Raw genomic sequence first — 20920 nt, 5'->3', positions numbered from 1 at the left:
GAATCAGAGCCCTGGTGACGGCCCCCACTCATTAGCTATGACAGTGGGCAATTCCCCTTCCTCTCCAGGACTCAGTTACCTCACCTGTAAAATGGGAGTGCTCACATCAGCCCTGCCTCGAGTGACTGATGGGAGGGCCCCATGTGGTCCGGACCAGGGAACAGCAAGGTGCTTCACCAGTGTGAATTAGGACTGTTCCTCTTACCTCCTTGTTCTCCTACAAGCAGCCTGAAGTTTATGTGATCCTAAACACAGCATACCTAGGGCCCTTACAGGGAAGGTGACAGAGGACGTGCTAGGTCAGGATTTTATCTTTGCGCGTACGCGCACACACGGGGGTGGGGAGAGTTGGCCTCTAGGCCACCCCCATCGCCCCACGCATCTGTCCGCTGACCTGCAGCCCTCTCTCCTCCCAGGACATCGCCTCACCCAAGTTCTCCATGCCCTCGCCTGTCCGCACAGTCATCGCTGCCGACTTCGACAATGACCAGGAGCTGGAGATCTTCTTCAACAACTTTGCCCACCGCAGCTCTTCAGCCAACCGCCTCTTCCGGTAGATGCTTCAGCCTGGCTCGTGGCTACTCAGCCTTCGTGGGTGGGGGTCAGGGAGGAAGGCTTAGGACTCAAAAGAGGAGCTCCAAGGGGAGGGAGGAGGAAGGTCCCCTGATGAAGGAGCATTAGAAGCTGGAAGGACAGGGATTGAGCAAGAGGCTGAGAGAATGGGGGGTGGAAAGGTGAGGCGGGGAGTCCTGGGCCTCCTGCTGTTGGGGAGGAAATGGTCAGGGGGACGTGCACAAAGTGTGCCTAGAAGCCAGGCTCCACTCTACCACCCAAAGGGGTTCCAGAGCCAAATCTGTTTGGGTGCATCTGGATGAAGCAAAGACAGGCAGGTGTATTGACTACAGGACTTCTCAGAGCCTTTAATGTGACCATGAGTATTTTTACTTTCCAAGAGGTGAATGGAGTATTCCAAATAGATTTCAGTACAAGATACTTCTTTCAGAGATTTTTCTCTTGGGATTGGTGCTCTGCTAAACATCCTTTGGGAAATGCTGAATGAAACAATTAATGGTAGATGAGGGAATGGTAGACAAGAATGGAGGCAACTGAGCACTGCATGCAGGGAGGAAAGGTTCGATTTTTCTCTGATTGGGGTCCAGAGACCACTGGCCTCAGAACCACCCAGAGTGTTTATTTAAAGTAAAGAATCCCTGGGCCCGCCCTGGATCTCCTGAATCAGAATCTCAGGGGCTGAGGCCCAGGAATCTGTCTTTTTAACGCGTACACTAGGCATCAGGTGATTCTTATCCCACCAACGTTTGAGAACTGCTGTTGGGGAACAAACCTCAGGACACATGCAGCCCTGGTTCCTGGCCTAAAACATGCTAATGGGCCTCAGCAGCAGGTGGCAAGAGGAGGGTGGGCCAGGGGCCTTGGAGGCAGGAAATGGGCCAGAGCACCTGCTCAGTTCCCCAAGGCCCCCGTCCCCTCCCCCAGAAGGGCCCTCCACTATTAATAAAAGGCGAGAGCTGTGACTAAGCGTGTTTTAAAATATAATTATTAACAAAGCATCAATCCCGACCAGCTGTAATCACCCCCTGAAGGCACCAGATTTGCTAATTAGGTGCCTTGCAAGAAGCTTTTTCACAACTTCCAGATTAATTGCGGAAGATCAATTGCTCGTTAACAGAGACTCAGCTTTCCTTCTCTGGCTGATAAAGTGTCACTCGCCAGGGCCCGGAGCACCAAGGAGTCTCTGTGGCCCGAGCACCCAGGCACCTCCTCTGCCTGTCTGGCCTCTGTCAAACCTCCCAGCTTCCCTCCCGCCACCCCAAGGGCAGGCTGGCCCCGGGCTGTCTGCGGACAGGGTCACCACATGGTCACCCTATGGGTTAGTGTGTTTGTTTCCACACAGCGTCAGTGGAAGCCACTTCCCAGTTCCGTGGCTGTGCCCCGAGTCCCTGTGGCAGACGGTTGGGTCTGGAGCTCGCAGCAGAGAGTGTAGGGGCTACAGCTGGGGCCACCACTCAGCTGGCAACTCTAGAAGTTGAGCCCCTACCTGCCCCATACCACGTGGGCTTGTCACGTGTCACCAAAGGAAACATGGTGGGCTCCTTGTAGGAGTCACCAGGGATGCAAAGCCTTGGTGTGTGTGAGTCTGCCGGCCCTTCAGCGATGCCTGGGAAACCAGGGAACTCATCACCCACTCCAGGTGCTTAAGAAGAGTGCAGAGGCCCTGTTAACAATGGCGGGGTGACAGGCGTGAGCAGGGACTGTCCCAGGCCGGGCAGGATGTGCGTTGATCTGGTCCCATGGCTCCACCCTGCACACTCCCTCTTCTCTAGCTGCCGCCCTGTGTCCAGTCCTGCAGAGCAAGCTGTTGAAAATGCGAATCTGACCACACCCCTCTTCCACTTAAACCCCTTACAGGCTCCCCACTACCTTCCCTTCGATACATCCCACAGGCTGGCTTTGTCCCCAGCCTTGTCACTCTCCACTCCCCAGTTTACACCGAAGCGCCAGACACCCCAAGCTTTCCGTTCTGGGCTGCACCAGGCCTGGACCCCTCAGGCTGCCCACACCATCTGCCTCTCTCTCGCTTCTGAGTGACACAGACTCACTCATCATTCTGGTTTCAGCTTTGTTGACCCTTCCTCCGAGAAGCCTGCCCTGGTTGCCCAAATCTGGGTGAGTTTGCCCAGCTCTGCCCTGGAACTTCTGGGCTTTAGCCTTAGAAACCCCTAACTCCGTTGTCACCTGAACCCAGGGATGGCTCTGCCCAGCCGTGACAGAGCTTGCAGGACACGAGTGGTTGAAGGGACTGTGGATGCTAGCGGGCTGAGGCAGACACACACCTCCGGCAGGTGTGTACACACACAAAAGCACTGCCGGCCATGCTGCTCACTGCCCAGACTGCACACGTGGGTGTGCTCAGCACAGACGCTCCGCGCGGACAGAAGACACCTCCCAGGACATGTGCTCAACCCTGCAGACACCTTGCAGTTCTGCCAGCACCCTCTGCCATCCAGCCACCAGAAGCTCCAGCTCAGGGGACCCTGGCTCCCTCCTGAAAGAAAGCATTGGCCACAGCACAGCCCTCTGGTGACTGTGATTTAAGTGACAGCCCCACCTGCAACGTAAGGGGAGAGTGATACAGATCCTTCCTGGTCCTTTCTCCCCACCCCAGCCCCAAGATTGCTCCACACAGCCAGGACAGAGCGCCCAAGGCTGCGAGAATCTACCCAGTGAGAAAAGTTAGAGAGGAAAGCTCAAAGCCATCATCAGCGTTCAGCTCAACGTGCAGAAAGAACAGGACTTTCACAGTGGACTTTTCTACAGCAAATATTATCATGATTCAGAGTTCAAAACAGACAAAGCCCTAGCAACCCAAAGGGACCCTTTCTTCCCTTTTGTCTCTGGATTCCTCCATGCACCCCACAGACATGTCTGGAGCTTCCTGAGAGCCAGGCACTGTGTTAGATGCTGCGGGAGATGCAAAGAAGAGTAATAATACATGGTTCCAGGTTGCAAAGAGTTCGCAGTCTAACTGAGGAGATAAGATGCATTCATATAGAGCTTCAACACAAGGCAGAAAGCGATAAAGGCCAGGAAAGTGACAGAGGCAGAGCAGGACGATCAGGGAGGGCTTAGAGGAGGTGGCACCGGAGTAGGGGTGGAACCCTGCGTAGCATTCAGAACTCAGAAACCCAGGGCCGCTAGAAGGAATGTGAAGGTCGGTTGAAGGTAGTTGCATCCCTGCCCCTTCTCCATCCATCAGCTGCCCTTCCCCAGGCTGTCTATAATTCATCCATTAGAGAAGGAAAAATCAATATTTACCAACGTGAATTAAAACCCAAGAAAGGCGCAGGCAGGGTCTGTGAGCAGAGTGGCTCTGTCGGCATGCAGGTGGCAGCCCACGTGCAGCAGGGTCTCAGGGTGCTCAGGGGCTGGAGAATGGAGCTAGTGGGCCTCGAGGTCCAGGGAGCCCACTGGGGCTTTGCCAGCACATTGTCGTCCATGAACAGCCTGTCTCCTGTCCCACAGCATCATCCGTAGGGAACACGGCGACCCCCTCATCGAGGAGCTCAATCCTGGCGACGCCTTGGAGCCCGAGGGCCGGGGCACAGGTGAGGGCGCCTGAGGGCTCTGGCCTGCTCTCCCCTGTCTCAGTGCTGCCCTTAGCCTGGGGGGAGGGCGGGAGGGGTGGTGCAGCCTGTCCCACAGCAGGGCTCATCCTATCCCTGCCACTCTGAGGGCTGAGATCCTGGGGCAGGGGTGAGAGTGGGGGAGGAGGCCCTGGGAGTGCCAGGCGGGAAGCAGAGGAGGGGACGGTCCGTTCTCCCAGTCCCAGGGCCGCGGGGTCAGAGGCGTGGGATTCCACGGGCAGTAGCATCTCTGGTAATGCTCTGCCGGGAGGAGAGGCAAAGGCGAGGCTGGGCGTCCTGCTGTCTCACCCCTCCTGGCACTCAGCCTGGTGTCAGCAAGCGAGCACTGGATCAGGAGTCCCAAGACTCGGCCCTGCCGTTGCCTCGCCTGTGGCCTTGGAAGAGGCGCTTCCTCTTCCGGATCTTGTTCGCCACACCCATAAAATGGGGCTAATTGCATCCGCCCTCCTCAGGTCTCTGGGTTGTAGTGAGGACCAAAAGGAGGCCAGGTATATGCAAACCCCCGATAGACTGACAAAAACCGTGCAAATATAAAGGGTGTGTATAAAAGACCAGAAAGCAGCCCTCATAGTCTGAATTATTTGCACCCATGCTTTCCTTCAGAAGTCCAGGGGGAGGAAATGGACCCCCTCTTCCATGAATGCGCGGCCACTGGAAAGGAGAGGAGCTTCGAGCTCCAGTCTTCGATCCCCAGCGCTGTGCTCTTTCCTGCCACACTCAGGGCGTGGACCTGGCACTGGTCAGGAGCCCCCCTCCCCTGTGGGTCTCCTGGCCGATGGACAGAGTGAAATCTGTGCCGTTGCAGGCGGTGTAGTGACAGACTTCGATGGAGACGGGATGCTGGACCTCATCTTGTCCCACGGAGAGTCCATGGCTCAGCCGCTGTCCGTCTTCCGGGGGAATCAGGTGTGCCTGGACCTGGGGACCCACAGAGCCCAGCCCAACGTGCTGAGCCTGGGCTGGATGAGGGCCAAGGAGCCCGGGATGCTTGCTTGACAGAGCGGCAGGAAATGGACACCCGGGCCCTGGAGGAAGCAAATTCCCAGCAGCACAGTGAACTCCAAGAAGAGCTGCCTCCCAGAAGCCCTTTGCCCCTCAGCCTTCTGCTGGCGCTCCTCCAAACACTGTTTTCCCCAAGTCTATTGGCTTTCCCTCCTCTTTTCCAGGACTGCTCTTTGCAAACTTCAGCCAGTCTGTCTCCCTGCCCGGCTCCCTCCTCCTCTCTTTCCTCTGCCCCTTTTCTTGTCCCCTTCTTTCTCCTTCTGTCCCTCCCTTACCCTCCCTCCCTGTTCCTTCTGCCCAGCCCGCTGATGCCCGGGCCTACCTTCCTCCCTCCCTGCAGGGCTTCAGCAACAACTGGCTGCGGGTGGTGCCGAGAACCCGGTTTGGGGCCTTCGCCAGGGGCGCTAAGGTTGTGCTCTACACCAAGAAGAGTGGGGCCCACCTGAGGATCATCGACGGGGGCTCAGGCTACCTGTGCGAGATGGAGCCCGTGGCACACTTTGGCTTGGGTGAGTCAGAGCTCGGGGCGGGGGGCGGTGGTGGGAGTGCGCGAGTGAGCTATTGGCGGGACGGTGGGTGCTGAAACTGCATCCCGAATCCCGGCGAGATGCAGGGCTCACAGCCTGAGCATCTTCTAGATACCACGTTACTGTGACACCAGCCACTGGAGGCAGCCCTGCTTTGAAGTGAACCTGAGCTCAGCAGGGAGGTTTTCATGCCCCCTCCTTGCTGGGGTCCGCATCCTGGTGCCTCTGTCGAATTAGTTCACCTTGGGGTCAGAGGATTTAATCCTCCATTTGTCCGAGGCCATGGCCTTGTCCTTCAAACAATGGCCTGCATCGAACCTACCCAAACCAGCTGCTTCCCTGGCCGCGTGGGTGTCGGTTCAGTGGTTAAAATGTCTCACCAAACCCCTGGTGCCCTCTCTTGGCTAGAAGCCTTGGGGAAAGCATGCGTGATCAGCGGGAGTGATGTCAGGCCCGAGAGGGTGAAAACTGGTTCTTGGCTGGGGGTGGTATGAAAAAAAATGCTAGTCTTTTATGTGTGTGTGTGTGTGTGTGTGTGTGTGTGTGTGTGTACACACATTAAAGACTAGCATTTGATATATATATACACACATACGTATGTATATATATCTATATGCACATATAGATGTATGTATGTTACATATATGTGTGTGCATGCATATATATAACATAACCAGGTATACAGTATACCTGTGGTGTTAATAAAATATCACTATACACCTATTAGAACAGCTAAAGTAAAAAATAGTGACGAAACCAAGTGCTGGCAAGGAAGTGGAAAAGCCGGGTCTCTCGTTTGTTCCTGGAACAGCTACTCCAGAAGATGGTTTGGCAGTTCCTTTTAAGACAAAAACTAAACTACACAACTGTTATAGGACCCAGCAATTGCACTCCTGGGCATTTATCCCAGATGAATGGAAACTCATGTCCACACAAAAATCTATACATGATTGTTCATAGTAGCGTTATCTGTAATAGCCCAAACTGGAAACAACCTTGATGTCCTTCAGTAGGTTAACGGTTCAACAAGCTGTGGTCCCTCCACACCATGGAATATTATTCAGCAATCAAAAGGAATAAACTACTGATACAGCAACTTGGATAGCTCTCATGGGCATTATGATGAGTGAAAAAAAAAGGCCAATCTCAGAAAGTTACATGCTGTTGATTCCATTTATATAATATTCTCAAAATGACAAAATTATAGAGATGGAAAGTAGATCAGTAGTTGCTGGGGGCTAGAAATGGTGAAAAGGAGAGGGGTGGGTGCAACTGTAAAGGGATAGCCGCAAGGAGGTCTTTGTGGTGACGAGCAGTTCTGTGTTTTGATTGTGGTGGTAGTTGCACGAATCTACAGCTGCTCTGCATAAGGTACCTTATTCCATTCTCACCACAACAAGATGAATTAAGAACCATAACCCCCATTTTACAGGTCAGGAAACTGAGGCTGAGGTTAAGTAACCTGCTCTAAATCACACCTCCAGAAAGTAGGGAGATCTGGATTTGAACCCCACTTCCTTGGACGCCACAGTCTGAGGTCTTAACCACTGTGACTTGACTGCCAGACCTCCCATAGCTGCTCTGTGCACAGCCAGCCAAGGTCCTTCTGCTCTGCCCCTTTCTTACTGGACATCCATGACCCCTCAGTTACTAGATGACCCAAGTGAGGCCATCCACGCCAAGGTGACTGCCATGGTCTCATAGGTAGGATGTTTATCCAGTTATCTGGCTTGGATATCAACCCACACCCCATTGTACAGATAAGGAAATTGAGGCTCACAAAGAAAATCAGTGGTGAGGCCAGGACTGGGGCTGGTTTCTCCTTCCACACGTCCCATGAGCTGCCTCTGCTATTTTGAGACGTGTATTATAGGTCTTATTGGGTCTCTTCTCTGGCCAGTATCTGTCCCCGCCGAGAGCACAGATCTGCTTCTTCAGCTGGGCAGCCTCAGCTGGGTCGTTTGGTGGGATCACAGGGGCCCAAGAGCCTCCACGCCTCTTCACAACAGTCTGCCTCCCCTGCTTAGGGATACGGATCCTGCTCCTGCTTGGGAGTCCCTGACTGCCCTGACGCCAATCCTTGCTGTCTTGCAAGGCTGTGGGATTTGTTCTGGGTCTGAGCTCTGGTTCAAACTGCTCCACGGGTCCCATGCAGCCTCCCCTGTTGCCGGATCCACTCCCAGAGAGGCGCAGAAGGAAGGCTGCTCTTGGAGACCGGCCCCAGTGGGTCAGCCTTGGGCCTGGCAGTGAGATTCCCTGAGGCCACTCAGCAGGCAGCAGGGCCAGCAGCCGGGGGCACAGCGAGGGGCAGGTGGCTCCATGCCTGCAGCTCCAAGGCCCCCACGTCCGGAAGGAACTTCATGGATCCAGCACAGCACAGGCCTTCCTGATTGATGGAGGGCCAGCAGTGGGGCAGGAAGAGAGGGAGCTGATGGGAAGGCTGGATGGAAGGAAGGATTGAGGAAAGAGAGAGAACAGCGGGGAGACAGAGACGGGGACCAGGGGAAACCAAGAGACGCAGAGAGACATGGCAAAGAGACAGATGAACAGAGGAATGCTCCCTCCCCTCCAGGCTCACGGTTGTGAGAGAGGCAGAGGGACACAGGAGCTCTCGTTGCAAGCAGATTTGGATGCCCCGTCACACTGGCCCAGTGGCTGTGAGGACTGAGATGGGAGAAATTCTCTCTGCTCTGGGCAGTTTTCCCAAGGAAGTGGGCCTTGAACTAGGTCTCGAAGGATGGTGGGAATTTGGAAGGTGTGGATGGGAGCTGAGGAGAGCATCCAGGGGCTGGGCTGGTTTGAAAAAAGGCCAGAGGTGGGAGTGTTCACTGTGTCCACAGAGTAGGAAAGGTCTGGTAGGAGCGGAGTCTGGAAAGGGAGGCCAGGGCCGCACTGTCAGGAGCACAGCACGCAGAGCCAGGTGGAGAGGGCGGGCGGAACAGAGGGAGCTGCAGAGCCAGGTGGAGAGGGCGGGCGGAACAGAGGGGGCTGCGGAGCCAGAAAGCCAAAGCCAGGCTTTGCTGTGGGAGAGCAGGGCCGCGAAGGAGCCCAGGAGCCACTCGCAGGGCATCGTTATCTATAAGTGTGCTCCTGTGTGTTTTGCATGTAATAAAGTCAAATTAGAAGGCTTTAATTTTTTTCTGACTGCAGGAATAATGCATATTGGTTATAGGAAAATTAGAAAATATAACATCATTAAAAACAGAAAGTAAAAATAACCCATAATCGCACCACTATGTTTGGAATATTAAGCAAAAAGGAAACATTCCCTCTTCACCCTCCGCCAGTGTCATTTGATTCATTTAGTCTCTACTCACTTACTGAGCACCTACTCTGTGCCAAAAACTAACCAGACAAAGAACCTTACCGTGGCTAACCCTACATTCTAGCGGAAGGAGGAGTAGCATATGACACCTAATAAAGGTAACAACTAGGTAAATATATAAAATGTTAGATGTTAAGTGCTATGAAAAAAGAAAATGCAGAACAGGGTGAGGGGATTAGGAACGCAGAGGGGAAGGGGCAGGGAGCAGATTCAAATATAGTGTTCCAGGGTGGCCTTTTCCCAGTTCCATACTTTTGATATGATTTTATTGCATGCAAAATACACAGGAGCACATTTATAGAAAAATATGCCTTGGAACCTTTTTTAGCAGAAATTATTATACTCTCCCTGTTATTCCCAGACTTGCCTTTTTGTCTCTCTCTCTTAACGGTATATCCTGGCCATCACTCCAAGTCTGTGCTTGTCTCCTTTGTTTTCCTTTAGTGCTGCACAGTATTGTATCGTGTGACCACATTCACAATTTGTTTAGCAAGTCCCCTACTGATGGACAGTTTGATGGTTTCCAATCCTGAACAGTTTGTTTTGTGGTATTTGGGCTGAGAAGGGGCAGGTCCAGAACAGGAATGCAGAAAGGGCTGCCTTGACGTCTGCATGAGGAAGAAGGAGATGTGGGCCTGAGGCTGTGAGGTTAGGGCCGAGGGCTGCGGGAAGCCCCCCTTCCAGCACCCGCAACGCCCGTGCTCACCACCTCTGACCCTGCTCCTTCCTCCCTCCAAAACCACCCCTGCCTCCTGACTTTGCAGCAAGGTGCGGTGAGCGGCTTGTCCGTGGACTTGTGTGGGGGTGCACACGTGTGCCTCTCAGCAGCCGCCTCCTGGGCCCTTCTCTTCCCCACGTGCCTGGCCAGCTCATCTCTCGGTGGCTGGAAAAGGAACGCCTCCCAGCTCTGCAGGCCTTTGCTTGGTCAGCACTGAGCTGTGGTTAGAGGACTCAGCTTCTCAGACCCTCACTGTGCTCCCCGAGGATCCAGACTGCATCGCATCACACAATGAAAACTCGGGGACCTTGCTGTGTTGCATTCTTCCGGGGGGTTCCCAGCAGGCCCACTCCGTTGTGCTCTCAGCTTCACCCTATAGAACCATTCCACGCGCCCCCGCTCGGGGGAGCCCCTGGCCTCGTTCGCTGCGCCCTCCACCCTGCCCTGGCCTCCCCCTGCTCCCCCCGGTGCAGATGGCCCTCCAGGCTCATACATCAGCGTTTCTGCTCACAGCCCTTGTTGAGTGCCCCACTGGACCCCGGCTGCTCTGAACCGACATCCCAGCCCTGCACACCCACCGCACGTATCCCACACCCAGGCTCTCTGGAGCCAGAGCTGAGGCAGCTCTACCAAACCCAGTAAGTGAAAACAAGCGCCAGTAATCTCCTTGCCCCACCAGCCCCCGTTGGGGGCTCACCCCCTGGGCCAGCCCACCCCAGGCTTCGATGGCATCCCCAGCCCCTGCACACACACCCCTCCTTCCTTTCAGCTGATGGTTTGCAAGTGACTCAGAGCTGCCTCCAAGCCGGTTGGTGCTCATTTAGGGAAGGAAAATTCAGTGGCCCACATAAAAATCGCTTTATTAAAGTGCAGAAATCTTCCCGCAACTGTATTCCCACCATCTGTTTTGCTTGTAATGCTTCTGAAAAGCGTGATTCTCTGTGCCTCCTTGGCCTTTGTCCTTTAAAAGCTGCCAGAGGCGACTCCCTGCTGCTCTTAAGGGGCCCTCCTCTGCGCACCAGCTCCCTGACACACTGGCCCCGCAGCCTGGCAGCTTAAAGGCCCCTTGGCTTGTGCAGCTGCGTGAAGACTTGAGCTTTCTGGGGCAGAGGGAACAGCGGGACCTGGGGGCAGGAGCCTGGGGTCCAGTCCCAGCTCAGACACCTGCAGGTCACTGCATCTTGCCCAGCCTCAGTGTCTACATCCGGGAAGTGGGGATAAACTCTCCCTCTCAGAGTAATTGGGAGGATTCAAGCCAGCCACACCTGTGAGGGCTCCGAAGTCCCTCCCCACATCACCCCCCCCCCGCCCTGTCTCCTCTCCCACCCACCGCACCTAACACACACGCTCACACCCTGCTGCTTCCACTTTGAGCTTCTCCCTGATCTTCAACACACATGCCCTTTTCATACCTCTATACCTTTGCCAGTGCTGTGCCCTCTGCCTGGAATGCCCCTTCCTTCCCTTCTCTGCCTCACAAGCTCTTGTTCCTCCTGAATCCTCCAACGAAATGACTTTTAACACCCACCTCTCTCACCAAGTGGTACCAATACTGTGGGTGCACTTTCCCAGTTTATTATAACATAATCACTGTGTTCCTTGCCCTCATGGGGCTCAGCTCCTCCAGGATGGGGCCTGGGTCTGTGTCCTTCCTGCTGAATCCCAGATCCCTGCCTGATGCTTGGCCCATGGTGGGCTGGTCATCGGGGTGGGGTGGGCAGTAGAACAAGGGTTTAGCAGGTACGGGCTTTGGGATCAGATGCTCCCTCTCTGGGTAACTGTGAGCAATTCCCTTCTCCTCTCCAAGTTTCATCCCCCTTGACTCTAAAATAGAAATTATAAAACTAGTACCTTCTCATGGGACTGCCGTGAGGATCCAGTGCCCTAACACTGAGAATCACCTGGTACAGTTTGGGGTGCATACTCTCTAGCAGTGTTGCTAACACGCAAAAGCCCTTTGGGAACTGCAGGGCACCCCCCCCCATGTCTAAGAGATGATGAGGATGGGGCTGCTGAGGGTCCACATCGGCCGGGGCAGGGCTGACATCCAAGCAAGAGCTGTCCTTCCTGGATGGGGTAGAGCTTCCTTCTTACAGATGAGGAAACCAAGGACCCAAGTCGGCAAAGTAATCAATGACGAAGGAGGGAGTCCTACCGAGGTGTGCTCTCCCCGCGGCTGACTTATCTCCTAGTCCTGCCCCTCCCTGGGTCTGGAGGAAGGGAGGAAGCAAGATTTCAGAGGCAGGATGTAAGTTCGTGGTTGTCTATGAACATTCGGCAGCTCTTTCGAGTTATTTGTGGCACTTCTGTCAGGCTGGAAAATGTATTCATGTAGCTGTTCTGTTGGCTTAGGTGAGAAACATTTGCTCTTCTGTGTCTCCTTTGTTTTTTAGTAGAAAAGTGTTTATTTACTTATTTTTTGTGGTACGCGGGCCTCTCACTGTTGTGGCCTCTCCCGTTGCGGAGCACAGGCTCCGGACGCGCAGGCTCAGTGGCCATGGCTCACGGCCCAGCCGCTCCGCAGCATGTGGGATCTTCCCGGACCGGGGCACAAACCCGTGTCCCCTGCATCGGCAGGTGGACTCTCAACCACTGTGCCACCAGGGAAGCCCAAGTGTTTACTTTTTACATCTGCCATTTAATTTGGGTGCTGAACACCCTAAAAATGCCACATCTCTTGAACCTCAAGAGACTGCTTCAAAACAGTAAAAGAGGGGCTTCCCTGGTGGCGCAGTGGTTGGGAGTCCACCTGCTGATACAGGGGACACAGGTTCGTGCCCCGGTCCGGGAAGATCCCACATGCTGCGGAGTGGCTGGGCCCGTGAGCCATGGCCGCTGAGCCTGCGCATCCGGAGCCTGTGCTCCGCAACGGGAGAGGCCACAGCAGTGAGAGGCCCACGTACCAGAAAAAAAAAAAAAACAAAACAAAACAGTAGAAGAGGGGGCAGTTGATAACCTCCCCAATCCTATTTTCACCCCCTTCCCCCAAAATGAATTATTGTGGAAGGAGGGAGTGGGGCAGTAGGAGTTTATGAGAAATGTTTTCTGGCTTAATAAAGCCAACCCCAGAACCAGCAAGACCAGGCCTGGAAGGGGAGAGTCTCCACAGGAAGAGAAGCTGCACCGCGTCTTCGAGTCTCTGCATTGTGTGCGAGTCTCTGCTCCAGCGGCCTCTCTCTGGTGCTGCTGCCCCATCGCGGGCACAGGGGCAGGGGCTAGTCACCTTTGACACTTCTGGACGGTAGCAGCTGGTCCCTGCCCTCGATAATTCACGGCGGCCCGAGACTGGAACGCTACAAGGAGACTTCTCTGGAGGCCTTGGGTTGGAGGCAGTAAAAGAGAACCAAACACAGGGAGGCTCAGGAAGTGGATGATGTGGCTGTCAAGGTGCACCTTCTTCTGGAAGCCCCGGACTGACGCACCGGGACTTGGGGAGAAAGATGCAGCTGAGTCCTTCCACGCCGTCCTGTCTTAGCTCCCACCCCAGAGCAGACCTCTGCACAGAGGCGTCTGTACATAGATTCCCCACAAAGTCTAGACGTAGCCTCAACCCTTTTCTAAAATATGGGAACCCCTTTCATACGTGAAAATGTTTCACAGACCACCCTCGACCCCCATAGCAGCGATCATTGTAAAATCCACTGGTTGACAGCAGTGACCAAAAGCTGCTATAAATCTGACAGCACTCTTCAGTTTCACTTGTTTTCTAACAGTGTCTGTATGCATTAAGGGGAAAGTAGCGCACACATGTGGGCGACATCATTTTTTCCGCCTACGAATGATGCTTGGGGGAGTGTATGGATTGGTGGACCGCCGAGCACCAGGCCCACGTCTGCTCAGCCCAGGAGGGTGACTACCGACGAGGGGGCTGCGGCCTCCCTCCTGCATGTGCTGAGCACGGCCCTCTTCCCCAGGTGACTGATGGGAGAAAGGCCCCTCCCAGCAGGTGAGGCCCACCCCCCACTCCTCTCCACCCCAGTCCATCACCATGAGCCTGACCTTGCCTCGGTGACGGGCCTGTTGCCTTAAGCAGGGAGCTGGGGCCGGCTTTGACGATGCCTAAACACCTGACAAATCTTTCCAACCTGCTCCTGCCAGTGAGGTAACACGTTGCTTTAAGGATGTGTGCAGGTGGATTCACCATGAATGTTCTCTGAGCTCCACCACCGTTCGTTTCTGTAAACATCTCAGCTTTGTAGGACGGCCTTTCTCTGCCTTTTGGTTCTTTGTCGCCTCAGCTTTTATTTGGAGCTCGGCTCAAATGCTTTCTCCCCAAGAGCCTATCCCTCACCACCCTGACTAGAAAAGCCCCCAGCCTACTCTTACTTCCTTTTTATCCCATCACCCTATTTTTGTTTTCCTCACAGAGCTTGTCAATATCTGGCATTATTTGTTCATCTGTGTGCCTGTCTATCCCCACTAGAGTGGAAGCTCCCTAAAAAGAGGGTTATTCCCAGTGACGGCCGCTAGCAGACTATAAACATCCAATATAAATACAAATACGAATAAACGCAACACGCCTGAGATTAAGTCAGATGTAAAGCTGAGATTTGTCCCCAGGTCTCCCAGATGCCCACCCCCCGCCATGTCCTTCCCAGCATGCTCGGTAAGTGGTACAGCCAAGATCTGAACCCAGGACTCCAAAGTCAACATGTTTACCACCAGGCTTTACTCTCTCCCTTCCAAAATCCACTAGAATATAAGTTCTAGAAATGTGCTGTCCAACATGGTAGCCACTAGCCATGTGTGGCCATTTCAAGTCAGTCAGTTAAAATTAAATTGAATTTAAAATTCAGTTCCTTAATCACGCCACTAGCAGCTACCACAGCTGACAGAGCAGATAGAGAACATCGCCATCACTGCTGAAGTTGTCCTGGACGGCATTGTTCTAAAAGAGCAGGACCTCATCTGCCTTGTTCACTATTTCCCCAGCACTTAGAACAGTGTTCAATTCATATTTTTTATTAGGTGAGTGAATAAATGAATGATGATACTTTTGTGGGGAATCCCTCCCCGCCCCCTGCTCTGCAGCTGATCCTTTCATCCCCTAGGGAAGGATGAGGCCAGCAGCGTGGAGGTGACATGGCCCGATGGCAAGATGGCCAGCCGGAACGTGGCCAGCTCGGAGATGAACTCGGTGCTGGAGATTCCCTACCCGCGGGATGAGGACAGACTTCGGGACCAGGCCCCCCTGGAGGTGAGCAAAGGCATCTGGGCCTCAGAGCCAGAAAAGCAAGCCCCACCCATGGGCTGAAGCTGGATTCCCAGGAATCTGCAGACTTTGTTTCTAGAATGATGGAAATCATCTTAGCAAAAGGCAGGCTTCATAGTGACCCCTCCATGCGTAGTTTGCACACCAGTGTCACACCCACATCTCTTCTGCTCCTCGCAGAAATCCTGGCGTATTGGAAGGGCAAGCATTTTTCACCCATTTTATAGAGAAGGAAAACCAAGACCAAGAAAGAGAACCCACCAAAACCGCACAGCCATTTGTGAGCAGAGTTAACAGTTGGCCCCAGGTCTCCCGCTTCACTTCTGGCTCTTTCCAAAGCTTCTGACAGAGCTGTTGCTTCTGAGGGCGGGGCAGGGCCTCTGGGGGCTCCTCAGGAAAGAGCTCTGGACCACTCTCTGGAGAGGATCACGCCATTGTAGATAACAGGGGCCCACGTAAACTCACACAGAAGAGGGGGCTTACAGGGAGGGTTCTAGAGGAGCTCGCAAAATGCAAGGGATGCTCAGGGTGAGAGCCATGGCAGCTCAGTGGCCCCAGGAGCTCAAAGACCTTTGCCATTAGTGCACTGGCTCTGGGGGGAGAATTATCCTTCCCCAGGAAGCCGCACCAGCACCTCATCATTTGTCTTTTCCAACAGTCAACATTGCTGTCTTGTGTAAAGTGTTCTGTTTCGAGTCCCCGGCCACCCCACCTCCAGCCACCAGCCTGCTGTCTATGAGACCTCCACATAGACACAGCAAAGCCTCCACAGCCCGGCGTGACCAGGCGCCAAAATCTGTCTCAGCCTCACTTAGTTCAGCTTCTAGCCGCAAAGCCTTTGAGTCCCTCCTCCTGCTGGGATGTCCACCTCTTGTCCAGTCAGCCCTGCCCAGAGGTGGGGGACGGCCTGGCTTGCAGGCACCCACCCCTTGTGAGTGGGGAAGGTTCTCAGAGAAGGGGGTGCGGGGAGTGAGCAGACACCTCTAAAAGCTTCTCCACCCCTCTCTACACTTTGCCTTCCTGAGACCCGGCCTGTCTCAGGGTGATGCCACAGGAGGGACAGACTCTGTTAGGTGTCCCGGTGCAGGCGTGTGGATCCCATGCAAGGGGAGTGAGCAGGAGTTTGCACGGATCTGTCCGTGGCCTCCCCGCCCAGTCTCCTATTCTCAGTGCAAGGGAAGGGGCCTGGCGGGAAGGGGATCTCCCAGGCGCAGAGCTAAGAGCAGCCCTCATGCTGGGGTCAGGGTGACAGCTGCTCTGCGGCTGTAACTAGGAGGGGACCTGAGATGGGATCTTCTCAACTCACTAGTGTCTCTGCTTCTGCCTACCTTGCAGTGCGGCCAAGGATTCTCCCAGCAGGAAAATGGCCATTGCATGGGTGAGTTGCCTGCCGGTACCAGGGGACAAGGCAGAGGCTGGCCTCTCACTGGGGAATGTCAGCCTGGGCCCTGGCAAGGCTCAGGTTGCAGACAAGGGGCGGAAGGGTGAGGAGGCGAATGTGTTGTTTGTCCCTGAGGCTTCAGATGCCAAGACCACCGCCAGGTGACTCGGCAAGGTGGGAGTGATGGTAGTGACCAGCAGGCTGAATGACTGCCGCTCTGGGAATTGACAGTGCTTTCCTGCCATGCATACAGAGAGAATGAGCATGGGGAACAGACGCACAACCATCTGGACAGAGCTCACAGGGAGGCCTGGCTCCCAGGGGGCCGTGGTGGCTAGGGCGGGCGTGCATCCTCCTTCCAACAGAACAGCAAGCAAGGGGGCCGGTGAGCAAGGGTGGGCATGGCTGGGGGGCACTGGAGCAAACCAGAGTGCAGCATGTGGTCACAGTACAGAAGGGAAATTGCAGCCTTGTGCAGTGCTGGCGGGCACGTAACTACAGCATGGCCAGGCTCCGTGAGGCAGCTCTGTGAGGGTCCAGGGACCTTCTAAAAGTCCCCCGAGGATCTGGAATGGGCAAGGGGCAGCCTAGAGGCTCAGCACCCAGAAGGTCTTCAACCCAATGTCTTCCATCCCAGTGACCAGCAACGAGGGGTCAGGCCAAGGATTCCACCTGCCCTTTAGATGCTCAGGCAGCTTTCTTGCCAAGTCCCCTCTGCAGATACTCATCAGCCCCAGGTGAATGCGTTTGCTACTGAGATGCAAGAGTAAACAAGGAGGACGCAGTCCCTGCCCTCTTGGAGCTTAGAGCCAGTGGGAGGGGCACACAAGTAAACAGCGATGACCACACAGCCTGAGCAGGGCTGGGGTGGGGGAGGGGAGGGGACTGTGGGAGCACAAAGGTGGGGTCTTAAACCAGTCTAGGGAGGGTCCAAGAAGGTGTCCCAGAGAAAGTAAGGTGTGAGTTGAGACCTGAAGGGTGATGAGGGGTTCGCCCGGCAGAGGGGAGAAAGTGTTCCAGTGGAGGGCGCTGCATGGGCAAAGGACCACAAGTGAGAAGTGGAGGAGGATGGCTCGAAGGGGGGCTTGAGGAAGAAATTAGTCCCCTCTGCTCTTCATGTCCCCACAGACAGTGCACGTACACAGAAATTCCAGCTCCTTCCCCATGTGCTGGGCAGACCCCATGACACCCCCAGTGCAGCCGCCGCTTCCTTTCACCATCCAGCAGACATCTGTGTGCGTCGTACATAGCACCCCGCTCGGGGAGCTGGGGGTGCAGGCCAAGCACCTGCCCTGGAGGGGCGTCTGCTCTAGTCTGGGAGACAGGCCACAAACATGTGACCCGAACGCTGGACAAGATGAGTTAAGAAACCTTCAAGCAAGGTGCTCTCTGAAGACTCTTCTAGATGGCGTGGACAGGGAGAGGACCTTTGAGCTGAGACCTGAAGGATGAGAAGGGTCCAGGCACAGAAAGACTGGAGGGAGGAGCTTTCCTGGCAGAGGGAAGGGTGGGAGCAAAGACCAGGATACAGGTAAAAGGCTTGGTGTGTCAAAGGGACAGGAAGAAGGCCAGTGTGCCAGGAGACGATGGACGAGCCAAACGCCAAGTTAAGGAGGGTCTTGAGGCCCTAGAAAGGTGTCTGGACTTTGCTCTCAGGGCCCTTTGCAGTTAAGCAGGAGAGTATAGGCCAAACCAGCAGACATGGGACACATAATCAACTGAGCAAGGAACCGCCTGGGAGCCATCTTTGTTAAGGGCAAAATAAGCCGCTCATGACACTGGAGGATACAGAAAAGACAGGACTATCTTGATTCTTCTGAAGGAGTGAGGGAGGCTGGATGGGGTAAAAAACATGTGGTTCACATTTTCAAATGATCACCTGGTTGCTGAATTGCAGATAGAATTGGAGGGAGGGGGGAAGCCTGGAGGCCGGGAGGGAGGCAGCTGCAGAAATCCAAGCAAGAGCTGCTGGTGGTTGGGGACAGGCTGGTGGCAGAGGAGTGAGAAGGAGGTGGCCAAATGGGAGAGGTACTGTGGGGGCAGAACTGACAGGATCTGTTGTTAGATCACCTGCAGAGGTCAGGCAACCAGAGGAATCGGGGATCACTCTGATGTCTGCTTGAGCAGCCAAGTGACTGACAGTGGCATTGCTTGAGTTGGGGGAGATGGGAACAGGGGGCAGAAGATGCTTGAGGGCCAGGGGGGATCTAGAGTTCCATTTGGACCCAGTAAGTTTGAGATGCACGGTAGACAGATTTACAAGTCTGGAGCCCCGGGGAGAGGTCGTGGCTGGAGTTGGAAGTTCTGGAATCATCCATGTACGAAGGGACCACCTAGAGAAAGTGTGGTAGATAGAAGAGAAGACCCCGGACCAAGCCTGAATGCCCCCCACGTGTAGAGGTAAGCACAGGAGGAGCCAGCCAAGGGGACTGAAGCGAGGAAGTTGAGGCCCAGAGAGAAGAAAGGACATGCCCAAGGTCACGGCGGGGAGGGGTGTGCAGCAGAGCCTGAGCAAGGATCCACTGCCCACAGCCCCCAGTGAGTGGCTCCCCTTGCCTTTCAGACACCAACGAATGCATCCAGTTCCCATTCGTGTGCCCTCGAGACAAGCCCGTGTGTGTTAACACGTACGGAAGCTACAGGTGCCGGACCAACAAGAGATGCAGTCGGGGCTACGAGCCCAACGAGGACGGCACAGCCTGTGTGGGTGAGTGGAGCCTCTGCCATAGTCCAGTAGCAAAGGGAACTTGCCTTCCACTGGGGAGCTCTGGGAGGCCCCAGATCCAGGTCCCCAGCCCCTGTCTTCCCCTGGCTGGAGGGAGTCTCCCTAGACCCTCGTGGGGTCTCCAAGGAAGACCATAACAGAGGCTTGGAGAAGCCCTACCACTACTGCCATCATCTGAAAGGCCCCTGGGGCGCTGTGTCCTGGCCAGAGGCTATTGCTCTTCTTGTTTCTCCCCTTCTCACATTTCCTAAAACTAATGCTCCTACCTTAAGCTCAGCCCACCTTTTCCTACCTGGGATATAGACTAACCCCTACTACTCACCTTTGTCTGAATTTCTGAACTGCTGTTTGTCTTCTTCCTCCCAAACGCTTCCCCACACCCACACCCCACCCCTACCCCCTTTCTCTTTTTCCCATTTTCTATCTCTCTGCCCCATGCTTTTTTGCAGCTCAAGTGGCCTTTTTAGGTGGGTATCCTTCTGCCGCCTTTAGAATCTCTGAGCCTCTCTCTCGGGCCTCATCTCTTTCTCTAGGCCTTGGACTTTGCCTTCAGTTATATGCACTTTAAATTCCATCAATAAAGGAAAAAACAAAAACAAAACTAACAACCTTTGTGGCAAACTAAATCTCTCCCACTGCCTGTCTCTCTCTCCATGCCCAGTAGATTCTGCTGCGCGCTCCCTCTGAATGGACCGCGGGGGTGGCCATCTTTGAAAAGGGAAGCTTGGGAGATATTTGTGTCACCTTAGTTGTTTGCGAAGCTTTCTTTGCATGCTTTCTGAGAACATGTTTTTTACCCCATCCAGCCTCCCTCACTCCTTCAGAAGAATCAAGATAGTCCTGTCTTTTCTGTATCCTCCAGTGTCATGAGCGGCTTATTTTGCCCTTAACAAAGATGGCTCCCAGGCGGTTCCTTGCTCAGTTGATTATGTGCCGCATGTCTGCCGGTTTGGCCTATGCTGTTTCTGCTCTGCGGGCCCTGACTGCCCGTGGTAGAGAAAGCCATATTGGGGTTGGTGGTCATAATGGGAGAGGGAAAGGGTGGCCCTTTGGGACTCTTGATAAAAATGTTAAAGTTTGAACTTGCGAAGTCTTCCAGCCTCTTTCTGGAGAAATCATGCCAATAAACTCTCTGCTGGGTGTTAGTGTCTAGCTAGTGAAAACAAAAATGTGTCTGAGGCAAGTAGAGCTGGTTGGAATGCTGAATTAGCAGCAGCCCTTCCATCACATGGCCCTTGGAAAGCAACTCATGAGATAGAGTGTCTGCCCCAGGCATAAGCAGTGGTTGGCTTTGTGCATCAGTGTTCACGTGTCAGGGACTGGGGTTTGGACCAGGTAAGGGATGTGGGATGAGCAAGGGACAGACATGGAGTGCTCTGAGGAAGTCACTTCTCCACTCTGGGCCTCAGTTTCCCTCATCTAAATGACAAGAGAGTTGAGCCTAAGGGCCCTTTCCTTTCTAAGGCCCCCTTAATATGTGGCTGGACATAGGCATGGCTAGTGTCAGGTTACCCTGCTTTCTAGAAAGAACCTTGCAATTTGGTCTCCCCTGAAATATTCTTGGAAACCTGGAAGCTCCTGGAAGCTTCACCTGTGGGAATGATGTAACACCTTAGAATACTTTCATGACAAGCTTCAGTAGTGAAGATGTGTTATAAATCACAGATCTGTTCTTTATGGGGAGAAAAGGCACCCCAAGATATAATAAAATCACACTTAAGAATGCACCAAGCCTTTAAAAAATATATTTAACAAAAAAAACTACCATTTTCTGATATAATAATAATATGCCCCATAAATCACAAACTATTAATTCCTCATAGCTAGTGCTGTTTTTACACTCGGAATAGGAGCTTAAATGAAA

At 54.0% G+C, this 20920-nt stretch overlaps 1 protein-coding gene across 1 annotated transcript in view; it reads left to right on the top strand.

Moving 5' to 3' along the window:
• The window catches only part of CRTAC1 (cartilage acidic protein 1), a 134143-nt gene extending 113959 nt beyond the window's left edge, over positions 1-20184 (top strand). Inside the window, exons 8-15 of the mRNA XM_082673356.1 lie at positions 417-553; positions 4045-4127; positions 4972-5072; positions 5509-5677; positions 14790-14935; positions 16286-16328; positions 18895-19038; positions 19863-20184. Coding sequence (XP_082529482.1) covers positions 417-553; positions 4045-4127; positions 4972-5072; positions 5509-5677; positions 14790-14935; positions 16286-16328; positions 18895-19038; positions 19863-19894 — 855 coding nt within the window. The 3' untranslated portion in view covers positions 19895-20184. The remainder of the gene's footprint in view (positions 1-416; positions 554-4044; positions 4128-4971; positions 5073-5508; positions 5678-14789; positions 14936-16285; positions 16329-18894; positions 19039-19862) is intronic.
• The last annotated feature ends 736 nt before the right edge of the window (positions 20185-20920 follow it).

Source organism: Grampus griseus (genome assembly GCF_964374135.1).
Source record: "Grampus griseus genome assembly, chromosome: 16".
Classification (NCBI taxonomy): Eukaryota; Metazoa; Chordata; class Mammalia; order Artiodactyla; family Delphinidae; genus Grampus; species Grampus griseus.
Note: the sequence above shows the minus strand (reverse complement) of the source record. Positions and strands in the feature narration are given on the sequence as shown.